We start from the raw sequence: 12399 nt of genomic DNA, 5'->3' as shown, positions 1-12399 counted from the left end.
TAAAAATTAAGGATATAGTTTAGTGGCTGTAAAAACCTTGGTCAGAATCTTCATATTTTTATGGTTTATGCAGTTGATTGTTATATTTTTTCCAATCCACACAGATGTATAAACCTATGGTTTCAAGATACATGTTCACAATTGCTATTAACTTATTCTTCTAAATAGGGATCAACACACAAACAAAAAATGAGTTATGTTGTTCTTCATAGCACTATTTATTCAGAAATATTTCTCTCTTAAATTGTAGGGACTCTGGGAAAATACATTTACCTTAAAAAGTTTTCAATTGAGCTGATGCATTTACTTTAAGATATTGCAAATTATTTTTTTAAAACATCATTTAAAAATATGATTTATGTTTTGCATTTTATAGTCTTTCAAATTTTTTACCTTAAATGGCAAGCAGAATACAACATTTATTATATTTTGATTTTTAATCCATGAACATGTAAACTTAATCAGACATACAACAGAATCGTTATAAAGATTTTTGCCTGACCTGTTGGAAAATAATTTTAGAGTTCATAGAGTGAGAACTAAGGTATAATGTTGCCAATTTCTTTCTTGCTTTCTTTTTTTTTTTTTTTTTCACTCATTGTGGGTTGCTGTTTGGGCTAACAAAGGGAAAATGTGAAGTTAGCCTTTTGGCCACATAACCTCTGACTGATGAAAAACAGGTGTTGAATCAATACATGGTAGACATGTGACAACCCAGACCATGGTGCTGTTGAAAGTAACAGAGTAGGTTCTGGTAATGAACAAAAAACTCTGTTTTTACAACATCGTTGTATAACTTCAGTTGACTAGAAGCAGCTGCAGGCTTTTCTTTTTTTTTTCTTGTAAAGGAAAAAAAAAAAAAAAAAAATCAAGCCTCCTAATGTTAATGCAATCTACATTAATACCTGTCCTTAGCCAGCAACAAAGATGGCAGTTTTCCAGAGATATATTCATATATCTAACTCATCAAGAGGAAGAAAGAAAGAGGGAAAGTAACAAAGAAAGAAAGGAGGGAAGGGAGAAAGGAAGGCAGGCAAACATATACAATCTTCTCACAACCTTTAGTGCAAGTACAGTTTTGGTTTTTAAATGGTGTGATAGGTGGTAATATTTTATTGAAATAAAAATATAGTCACATTTATTCACAAAGTTAACGTGTTTTTAAAAACTATATGGCTTTTTCTTTCAGCCAAAGCATAGAGGGTTTTTTTTTTTTTTTAAGTCAATGTAAAAAACCAATAAAGAGTAAAAAATAATTTAAATGCCTATCAGAGCTTTCTCTATTCGGAAATGAGTATATGGCTGTTCTCCTACAAAGTAGAACTTTGGTGTCTGAATGAGAGCCAGAGCCTAAATTTAAATTATTAAGGTTAAGAATACAAAATACTTAGGAAACCCATCGCATGGGTTAGTCTATTAATTCACCATAGAAAACCCGTCACATGGGTTAGCCTATTAATTCACAATATACCTTTTTCTTTTAAGCCCTAGAACCATATACAACTATTACAAGTAATGTTTTGCTTATCTTTAAACATTTTTTGCATTTAATTGCTCAGACATAAGAACATTACAGAACAGTTATTACTGTTTTGAATATGTGAAATAAATGATTTTACACAGATAAAATTAGGGTTTAAACTGCAAAGAATGGAGATATTGACGGGGGAGAGACAAACCTTTGAAATTTGGTCTTATCCTGGGATCATAACTGACCAGCAGCCTGTTCAAGATATTGCTGGTGGAGTTGGCGGGTACTCGGGCTAGATCCTCTGCTGACTGTTGCCTATGAGAGAAAAAACAAAACCCTGGTAAGTATTTAGAAACAGCAAGCAACAGGCATGGGTGATTTTCATTAAAGACTTTGCTTTTTGAGACAAATATATAGCATGTCTTTTCCAAATAGAAGTGAAAAGTAATAGATATTATCAGAAGCCCAAAAGATATGTCATTAAAAAAATAAATAAAACAGAAAAGTAATCCAGCATTTAATTTTAACAAATGCATAAAACACTGCTGCAAATAATCCATGTTTCTTTTTTTTAAATAAAGTTATGCAGATCTTTTACTTGTCCTGAAGCAGTATGCAGTCAAAATCTAGACAAGCACAAAGGAAGGGCAGACAAGGAGTTAAGAGAAAAAAAGAGATAGTTTTTGAATAATATATTAACCTTCTATCTAAGCAAAAAAGTATGCGAAGACTACAAGATGATATGGACAAAGAGATAGTCCAAGAATTTACAAAATTTATAAAGTCATCTGACACTTGTAAAATGATACTGTGTAAGAAACACACAATGAATGCTCTCTGTGGAGTTTGCTGTTGTTTAGTTCATAAGTCGTGTTCGACCCTTTTTCGATTCCATGGACTGCAGCCTGCCAGGCTCCTGTGTCCATGGGATTTTCCAGTCAAGAATACTGGAGTGGGTTGCCATTTCCTACTCCAGGGGACCTTTCGGACCCAGGGATCAAACCCTAGTCTCATGCATTGGCAGGCGGGTTCTTTACCACTGAGTCATCAGGGAAGCCATTAACTCTGGATTGGTAAAAGAGGTCCTTTACTATCAGACCAATTAAATAAAGGAAAGTAGAGAGGTCTGAGATACAGCTGCCTTTTTCTTTTATTCAATATATACACATATTTGCTATCAACTATCAAAAAGAGAAAAACTGCCATATTTTTCTATTGTAATTAACTTTGAACAATGAATCTTGACTAAATTGGTGTTGCTTGGGAGCACTTAAACTCTTCCTTGGAGGTCTTTGAAAACTGTTCTGTTGTTTACTGTTTGTTTGGGATCTATTACTACCCATAAAATCTTATCATATAATAATTTTCCCAGTCCAAAAATCAGTTCAGTTCAGTTCAGTTGCTCAATCACGTCTCTTTGCGACTCCATAAATTGCAGTGCTCCAGGCCACCCTGTATGTTGCCAACTCCCATTTACTCAAACTCATGTCTATTGAGTCGCTAATGCCATCCAACCATCTCATCCTCGGTTGTCCCCTTCTCCTGCCTTCAGTCTTTCCCAGCATCAGGTTCTTTTCAAATGAGTCCATTCTTTGCATCAAGTGGCCAAAGGACTGGCGTTTCAACTTCAGCATCAGTCCTTCCAATGAATATTCAGGACTGCTTTCCTTTAGGATTGACTGGTTGGATCTCCTTGCAGTCCGAGGGACTCTCAAGAGTCTTCTCCAATACCACAGTCCAAAAATAATATCCATGAAAATCACAAGGAAGATTAAAACTACACTTGAGCACCCAGCATTGTCTATTCTGTATCAATATGATGTGCCTGTGTGCTCAGTCTCTTCAGTCCTGTCTGACTCTTTTGCAACCCCATGCATTGTAGCCCACCAAGCTCCTCTGTCCGTGGAATTCTCCAGGCAAGAATACTGGAGTGGGTTGCCATGTCCTCCTCTAGGGTATCTTCCTGACCCAAGGACTGAACCTACGTCTCCTGTATTGCAGGCAGATTCTTTAACCACTGAGCCACCTGGGAAACCCCATTGAGATGGTAAAAGTATAAATTTCATAAATGACATTAATTTATAGGAAGCAAATAATGTAATACACTTGCTTTGTTTTGAGATCCCAGCTCTGATGTATCAGGCAATTTTGTTCTTTGTTAATTATGCTACTATGAGCTGATATTATACAACCACTAGAGGTGAAATATGACATTAACTAGCATTCAAAAAAAAAAAAATCTAAAAATACCATGAGTTGATACAGACAAACTTTTCAAGTAGTTATCAGAAAGAATCCAAAACATTGGAGAAATAAAGTGAAAACCAATTAGTCAAATCTCCCCAAAGTGCAGAAGATTAAGTAGATTTAAGTTGTATCTCTTGACCTTATCAGCTCTCATATCCTACCTAGTTGCAGGTTTTGGGGACTGGTAATGAGATTTTTCCATTTCATTGCAAGGGAAATTGTAACCTTCTTAGAGCCAACTGTCATTCCTAAGCAAAATGTAGAAAACTTCAAAGAAAATGAGCCTATTTCAGAAAATTGGATATTAGGATGCAATTAGTGTCCAAACTCATCTACAGGTTTTCTCATTCAAGGAAGGAAGATAGAATTGATGGATTACAAACTACACTTGAATAGGATCAATTAAGAACTGTTATTATTATCTCTCAATGTAAAATCCTTCAAAAGTCTATTTCTTCTAAGTAATGCAAGAACCAGACATCATAAAACCAATTAATAATAACTTATCTATTTATTTTTTTGGCCATGCCATGGAGGATTAGTCCCCCAACCAGGGATCAAATCCGTGCCCCCTGCATTGGAAGTGTGGAGTCCTAAATACCAGCCAAGTCTCATAATAATTTTTGTGGTAGAGAACTGTTCAGCCTGATTTTCTTCCCAGCTGTGAAGGGAGGAAGAATACAACACCCCACAATCTATACCTCTTCAGCATAAAAATTATTTTGAACCAAAGGCACTTGAAGAAAAGCAAACAGAGGGGCAGGATTTCTCTAAATTCTTCTTATCTGACTACAGTCAGTCACACTGCTACATTTAAAATGAATAACCAACAAGAACCTACTGTATAGCATGTGGAACTCTTTCAATGCTATGTGGCAGCCTGGATGGGAAGGGAGTTTGGAGAAGAATGGATACATGTAGATGCATGGCTGAGTCCCTTCACTGTTCACCTGAAACCATGACAATATTGTTAATCAGCTATGCTGCTGCTGCTGCTGCTAAGTTGCTTCAGTCGTGTCTGACTCTGTGTGACCCCATAGACGGCAGCCCACCAGGCCCCGCTGTCCCTGGGATTCTCCAGGCAAGAACACTGGAGTGGGTTGCCATTTCCTTCTCCAATGCATGAAAGTATAAAGTGAAAGTGAAGTCACTAAGTCGTGTCTGACTCTTCGTGACCCCATGGACTGCAGCCTACCAGGCTCCTCTGTCCATGGGATTCTCCAGGCAAGAATATACCCTAATACAAAATTAAAAGTTAAAAAAAAAAACCAAAAAAACCAGAGAAAGAGTTTCTCCAAAAGGAACCCTCTTGTCTTCAATCCCCTCCCCAGAGTTTTCATCAACTGGGTAAGATGACTCATCACAGGACAGGACACCAACACTTGATCCACACCCAGGAAAACAGAGTCACAAACATCACACCTCTTTCATCTCTTCTTCTCCAGACCAGTCACCTTTTCTAAAAGTCATCCACTTCCTCTGGAGGCCCACATTCTCCTCCCCTCCCCCTTTCAAGATGATATATAAATTCCCAAAACTCACCACTCTCTCCCATATTCAATTTTGTTTTTCTCTGATGCTGGCCCATATGCACATAACATTAAAAATTAATAAATGTGCATACCTTTTATTTTGTTAGCATGACTATTGTCAGACTACTTCACAGACCCAGCTACTGAGGATGGGGTAGGGAAGAAAAAGAAACCTTTTCTCCTTTACAGCTGTAAGTCAAGTTACCCAAACTCATCTTCTAGCCCTTCCAACTCACTACCAGATTTTATTTTTCTCCCGATTGTCAGCCCCCCTTAGTGGAAAATCATAATTCCTACTCATCGTTGAACAAATCTACAGTATTCTTTAATACTGCTCCTCTAAAATGATGCTTTGATTATACTGGTTTACTCTAATAAACTGAAAAATATACTCTTGGGCCAACATCCATTGAATCATAGAGAAAGCAACAGAGTTCCAGAAAAACATATACTTCTGCTTTACTGACTACACCAAAGCCTGTGGATCATTGTAGATCCACACAATGACTGTGTGGATCACAACAAACTGTGGAAAATTCTTTAAAAGATAGGAATACCAGACCATCTTACCTGCCTCCTGAGAAATCTGTATGCAGGTCAAGAAGCAACATTTAGAACTGGACATGGAACAACAGACTGCTTCCAAATTGGGAAGGAGTACGTCAAGGATGTATATTGTCATCCTATTTATTTAACTTAAAGGCAGATTACATCATGCAAAATGCCAGGCAGGATGAAGCACAAGCTGGAATCAAGATTGCCGGAAGAAATATCAATAACCTCAGATATGCAGATAACACCACCCTTATGGCAGAAAGTGAAGAGGAACTTAAGAGCCTCTTGATGAAAGTGAAAGAGGAGAGTGAAAACACTGGCTTAAAACTCAACATTCAAAAGACTAAGATCATGGTATCTGGTCCCATCACTTCATGGCAAATAATGAGGAAACAATGTAAACAGTGAGAGACTTTATTATTTTGGGCTCCAAAATCACTACAGATGGTGACTGCAGCCGTGAAATTAAAAGACACTTACTCCTTGGAAGAAAAGCTATGATAAACCTAGATAGCATATTAAAAAGCAGAGACATTACTTTGCCAACAAAGGTCTGTCTAGTCAAAGCTATGGTTTTTCCACAGTCATGTATGGATGTAAGAGTTGGACCATAAATAAAGCTGAGCACCAAAGATGATGCTTTTGAACTGTGGTGTTGGAGAGGACTCTTGAGTGTTCTTTGGACTGCAAGAAGATGCAACCAGTGCATCCTAAAGGAAATCAGTCCTGAATATTCATTGGAAGGACTGATGCTGAAGCTGAAGCTCCAATACTTTGGTAACCTGATGCAAAGAACTCACTCATTGGAAAAGACCCTGATGCTGGGAAAGATTGAAGGCAGGAGGAGAAGGGGATAGCAGAGGATGAGATGGTTGGAAGGCATCACCGACTCGATGGACATGAGTTTGAGCAAGCTCTGGGTGTTGGTGATGAACAGGGAAGTCTGGCATGCTGCAGTCCATGGGATTCAAAGGGTAGGACAAGATTGAGCAACTGAACTGACTGAATTTTTGATAGCTTTTTTCATATCTATGTGTATATTACTAATTATACTGAATGTACTGAGTGATTCTTGAGGGAACCATGGCTTCTATGGTTTTGTAATTCCCTATACTCATGTAGCAATAAATACATAATACCCCAGGCACTCTCCACCTGCCAGCTTTTCTACATCAGTTTCAGTCTCTGGATGCCCACGGGTACTATAGTAGTAGCAGCTTTGCTCAACATTTCCATATGAAGAGCATTTGCTCTTCAGAAATTCTCTTAGGAGAAAGGATTTTTTTTTTTTTTTTTTTTCTCAGAAGCTTCCCAGCATTGGCCACTCCTGAACCAATCACTAGTAAAGAGGAAAAAGCAATCATGATTGGCTCAGATCTATAGTCTGGTAAAGAACAAATACTGGAGAACCAATCACCATGTCCATTACACAATTTCACTTGATCATCACACTCACTTGGTTACATAGGAGAGACATAAACCACACAGAGAATAGTTTCTCACAGAGAAAGAGGAAAAAACATATAGGCAGAGAGTTAGCAACAGACAAGTAAATGGGGCCATAAGGCATGTATATATGAAAACCAGGACACAGCAAGGTTCAGAGATTTTCCGAGGTGGGAGAGTCAAGAATGAACCCTGGTAATCCCTACTACTAGCCATCATTTCACAAACTTGCCATAATAAAAGTGGAATATTATCTATCTTTTATTACTGTCCATCCATATACTCCTTTATGTGATAGAGGACATTAATCTTACCAATTTTCAAAATCATTCATCCTGACAATTTGAAGTTACACTTTCTACAACTTGCCAGGGTCTCCCTTTCCTGTAGTCATCTTCAGATGCTTGGACTTCTCTCCACAGTCAAACTTTAAAATATCTTAACTTGTTAGTAAGCACAAAAACACAGTTTGGGTTGACAAAAAAATCTCTTGAAATGAAAACAAGAGTATATCAAATATGTTATAGACCTTTTTCTTTATTCTTATTTGTGTCAGTACATATTTTCATGTCTTTGCTGTAAGCAACTGGATACGAATCTTTAATTAACTCTTCACCTTTCTTTATATTAGAAATTCAAAGACATTTAAAAATTTAAGTGAAATCCCATGTAGTTTATTTTCACATACATGAATCCAGGGCATTTTCCCTACCTTAAAAAGCAGAAATTTTTTTTTTTTTCCAGCTTCATCAATCCTAAAACAACATTAAAGTCATCTTTACCGATTAAGTATATATATATAAGCCACTTTATTTTCTTTCAACCAATCTGTCAACAGTTCTGATATTATTACACAACCAGATTGATTTCATGGAAATATGATATTAATTTAAGACAATAATTGAGTCCATTCAGGGAAAGTGATCAAATGACTAGAGAAAATAATGTCTTAGACCAAAAGCCTTTTTACAATCTGTCCTCTTTTGTTCACTTGCCTAAACTTGAACTGATGTCATGACTAATATGTAAAGATATGCATGGAATGGACCAGGCTGTATAGCTGGATGATGTAACGTTTTCCAGAACTAAAGGAAAAATCCAGAAATGTCTTTCCAAAGGGGGAAGCTCAGTTTTCCGTTAACTGCAGAATGTTCTTATTTTCCGTGACCCTTTAGTGGCCACACTGCACAGCAGCATTTCAAAACTGGGGTGCACAGACATATTGGCTGTATGTCCTCCCTTAAACCAGGAACCTGAGACATAGGATCATTTTGTTTTTCCTGTGAGTTACAATGCAGCAACGATATTACACATCTTCTCAGATCTGGGTGTGGCATGGATCTCTCCAGCTTGGGTCCTCTCAAGATGGGAGCTGCAGAGTTTTCTACAAGCACAGGAGAGCAAGGAAAGAGTGACGTTTGCACAATGTGTAGGTTTTATTATTTTTCCTCTTTACTCTAGGGCAGTGGTTGTTTTATTCTTTTTTAGCACCAAAGACATGCTAAGAATTTGATAAAAGTTATGTTCTTTCCTTAAAAATTGCCCACAAAGTTTGCAATCCTGAGGTTTCCTGGACTGTGCTCCACAGATTAAGAAACCCTCCTTCAGGACCTCCCTGGCAATCCGGTGATTAGGACTCTGAGCTTCCACTGCAGGGGACACAAGTTTGGTCCCTGGTCGAGGAACTAAGATCTGGGATGCCATAGAGCATGGCTAAAAAAAAAAAAAAAAAAAGAGAGAGAGAGAAAGAAAAGAAACCCTTCTTCATGGAAACTAGTGCTGTTATCCTTACCTAAAATGAGATAAAGAAGTTTTTTTTTTTTTTGAGACTCTGATGGGACTTTGTCAAAAAAGACACAGGAACAAACTGAAAGAGCTTCCCATGGCCAAATCTAGGATGATTTCAGCAACAAAATAAAATCAAGTTGGGTTATAATCCAAAGTACAAAATAAAGACCCATAAGTCCATAAAGATGTAAATAAAATGACTGATTGAATAAATAAATAAATGGTAGAGAAAAGACAAATCTCCCATGCAAAATTCCAAGTAACTGGCATAGATCTCTGTGCTCAAACTGGTGCAGCATCACATCCCTCCTTGGTGTGAGCTGTGCATAGAGACATCCTTCCAAAGACCATAGGATGGAAAGGGAGAAAAATAGCAACTTCTACACTGGTAAAGTCTAACAAATACAACTTTACCCAGGTGATTAAACTTAACCTGTTAACCCCATGATAAATCATGCTGATTTTGTGTACCTTCAATATAGTATGATGAGAATGTTATTTCTAAACTTGTGTTCTTCCTCCACAGAACACATAACCTCAATATAACCATGACAAAAACACTGGACAAGTCCCCATGGAGGGATGTTCTACAACTACCTTACCACTATTCCTCAAAGCTGCCATGGTCATGAAAAACAAAGTCTGAGAAACTGTCACAGCCAAAATGAGCCTAAGGAGACATGAGGACTAGATGCAATTTATAACCTAAATGAGATCCTGGAACAGAGAAAAGATATTAAATAAACACTAAGAAATATAAATAAAGCATAAATTTTAGTTAATGACAATATACCAATATTCATTCTTGAATTGTAAAAAAAATGTGCTAAACTAATATAACATGATAATAATAGAGAAAACTGCTGCTGCTGCTGCTGCTGCTAAGTCGCTTCAGTCGTGTCCAACCCTGTGCGACCCCATAGACGGCAGCCCACCAGGCTCCCCCGTCCCTGGGATTCTCCAGGTAAGAACACTGGAGTGGGCTGCCATTTCCTTCTCCAATACATGAAAGTGAAAAGTGAAAGTGAAGTCGCTCAGTTGTGTCCGACTCTTCGCAACCCCATGGACTGCAGCCTACCAGGCTCCTCCATCCATGGGGTTTTCCAGGCAAGAGTACTAGAGTGGGGTGCCACTGCCTTCTCTGAGAGAGAAAACTAGGCCCAGAGTATTGGGAACTCTATATCATTTTGATAATTTTTCTATAAATTGTCAAGTCTAGAATTGACATTTAAAAATGTCAAGTCTAAAGCTGTTATAACTTTTTCAAAATGTATTTGAGAAAAAAAGAAGAGGGGGTAAATAATAATAATAAACACCTCTGCAAAGGTGAGCAAGGTGACAAATAGCATTGTGAAAAGATGCCCCACATCCTGTATCACCAGGGAAACGCAAACTAAAACAATAATGGGGTACCACAGCACACCTATTCGAATGGCCAAAATCCAGAGCCCTGACAATACCAAATGCTGGCAAGGATATGGAGCAACAGGAACACATATTCATTGCTGGTGAGAAAGCAAACTGGTACAGCCACTTTGCAAGGCAGTTTGGTGGGTTTATACAAAACGAAACCTATTCATATAGTATGATCCAGTAACAGCACTCCGTGGTGTATACCCAAAGGTGATAAAAACATGTTTACACAGAAACCTGCACACAAGGTTTACAGCAGCAGCTTTATTCATCACTGCAAAAACTGGAAGCCACCAAGATGTCCTTCAGTAGGTGAACGGATAAACAAACTGGCAAACGTTCAGACAGCGGACACTGAACGTCCAGACAGTGGAACAGCACTAAAACAAAATAAACTGTCAAGCCATGAAAGTACAAGGAGCAAGTGAAATGCATATTTCCAAGAAGCCAATATGAAAAGGCTGTACATGTGCAACTATATAATATTCTGGAAAAGGCAAAACTATGAGAGACAGCAGAAAGACCAGTGGTTGCCTAGAGGTTGGAAGTTTGGAGGAAGGAAGACCAGGTGATGCACAGAGGATTTTTAGGGCAGTGAAAACACTCCATATGACATCATAATAATGGATACTGTAATGGATGGATAACATCATTATACATTTGTCAAAATCCACAGAACTTGGACAACACCAAGAGTGAATCCTCATGTAAACCATGGACTTTGAGTGATTACGATGCAGGGTCATCAACTGTAACAAAGGTACCATCTGGTGGAGGATGTTGATGTGAGAGGCTAAGCAGGGTACAGGGGAAATCGCATACCATCCTCTCAATTTTGCTGTGAATCTAAAGACGCTTTAGAAAAGCAAAGTTAAAAAAAAGAACAGGAAAGAAACGAAAAGATTCAAAAGAGGAAATTACACTTTCTTATTCCAAAATCCTTCTTACTTCATAACTCTGTAAACTCTGTATAAAATCATGGAAAACTGACACTATGATCATATGTGAAGGCTGGGGCTTATGATAAACTGCTGCTACAAGTCGTACATATCACCTCAGAAGGTTCCAATTTTCATCCACATGGAATAATTTTCAGTTGGATAATCAGATAGACATACAAAGATAGATAAACACTTTCTATATCCAGGTAATAAATTTGGTCAGTAGTTACTTAAGAATCTTAAGACTCTAGATAATCTTTGGATTATTATAGAGTATTTTAATTTGCTTATTATTTGCCTAACTATAGTGTAATTTATTATCATTTCTCTTGAAATCTTTTGTATTTATTTTCCATTTGGTTTTCCCAGATTAAATTATGAATTGAAGGTTTATGCATACAGGGAGTGATACCCTCTACCATCATTATGTCAGTTTAATTAGTTTATATTATTTGAAAAGAAAGTGTTTATGGGTATATGTGTATGTGGGTGGGAAAGTGTGTTGTGTTATAATTGGCTAAGAATTGTAATTACCAACAGTGTTCCTCAATAATTGTTTTATTTATCACCCCAGTTGGGCTTAAGGAACTGATGAATTCCATGGAAACATCTTAAAATCTTTCATATCTTAAATTATGCAATTACTTATCCATGGCTCTTTGAAAAGTATTTTTCACAAAGTAGAAACACCTCTTTGAGAGGTGCTGTATACTGGATACTGACAATTGCCAAAACCCATCAAAGACTATGGTCCTTTGGACAGAAGCCTCATGACACAACAAATTAAACCTCAATCCAAAGAAAATGTTTCTTGTGCAATTATTTTCCATACTATGCAGAAATCATATTCCACCTAGCCCAGCAAATTGGTATCCATAGAAATACCTCTGAGTCTGAGACTAATTTCAACTGGAACAGGACTTATCTTCACTCAGTTTTTCCCACACACAGCATTAATATAAAATATTTCCTGTCTGGCTTAATATAAATGGTAATATGAGAAGCC

The 12399-nt window shown here is 37.4% G+C and overlaps 1 protein-coding gene across 2 annotated transcripts in view; it reads right to left on the bottom strand.

Annotated features, from left to right (window-relative positions):
• GLRB (glycine receptor beta) overlaps positions 1 to 12399 on the bottom strand; it is an 89525-nt gene that overhangs the window by 47839 nt on the left and 29287 nt on the right. For both annotated transcript variants that reach the window (XM_070385605.1, XM_070385606.1), the window contains one exon: positions 1680 to 1786. In XM_070385605.1, the coding sequence (XP_070241706.1) occupies positions 1680 to 1786 (107 nt within the window). The remainder of the gene's footprint in view (positions 1 to 1679; positions 1787 to 12399) is intronic.

The sequence above is a fragment of the Bos mutus genome, chromosome 17 (genome assembly GCF_027580195.1).
Source record: "Bos mutus isolate GX-2022 chromosome 17, NWIPB_WYAK_1.1, whole genome shotgun sequence".
NCBI lineage: Eukaryota > Metazoa > Chordata > Mammalia > Artiodactyla > Bovidae > Bos > Bos mutus.
This window is presented reverse-complemented; position numbering and strand designations above follow the sequence as displayed.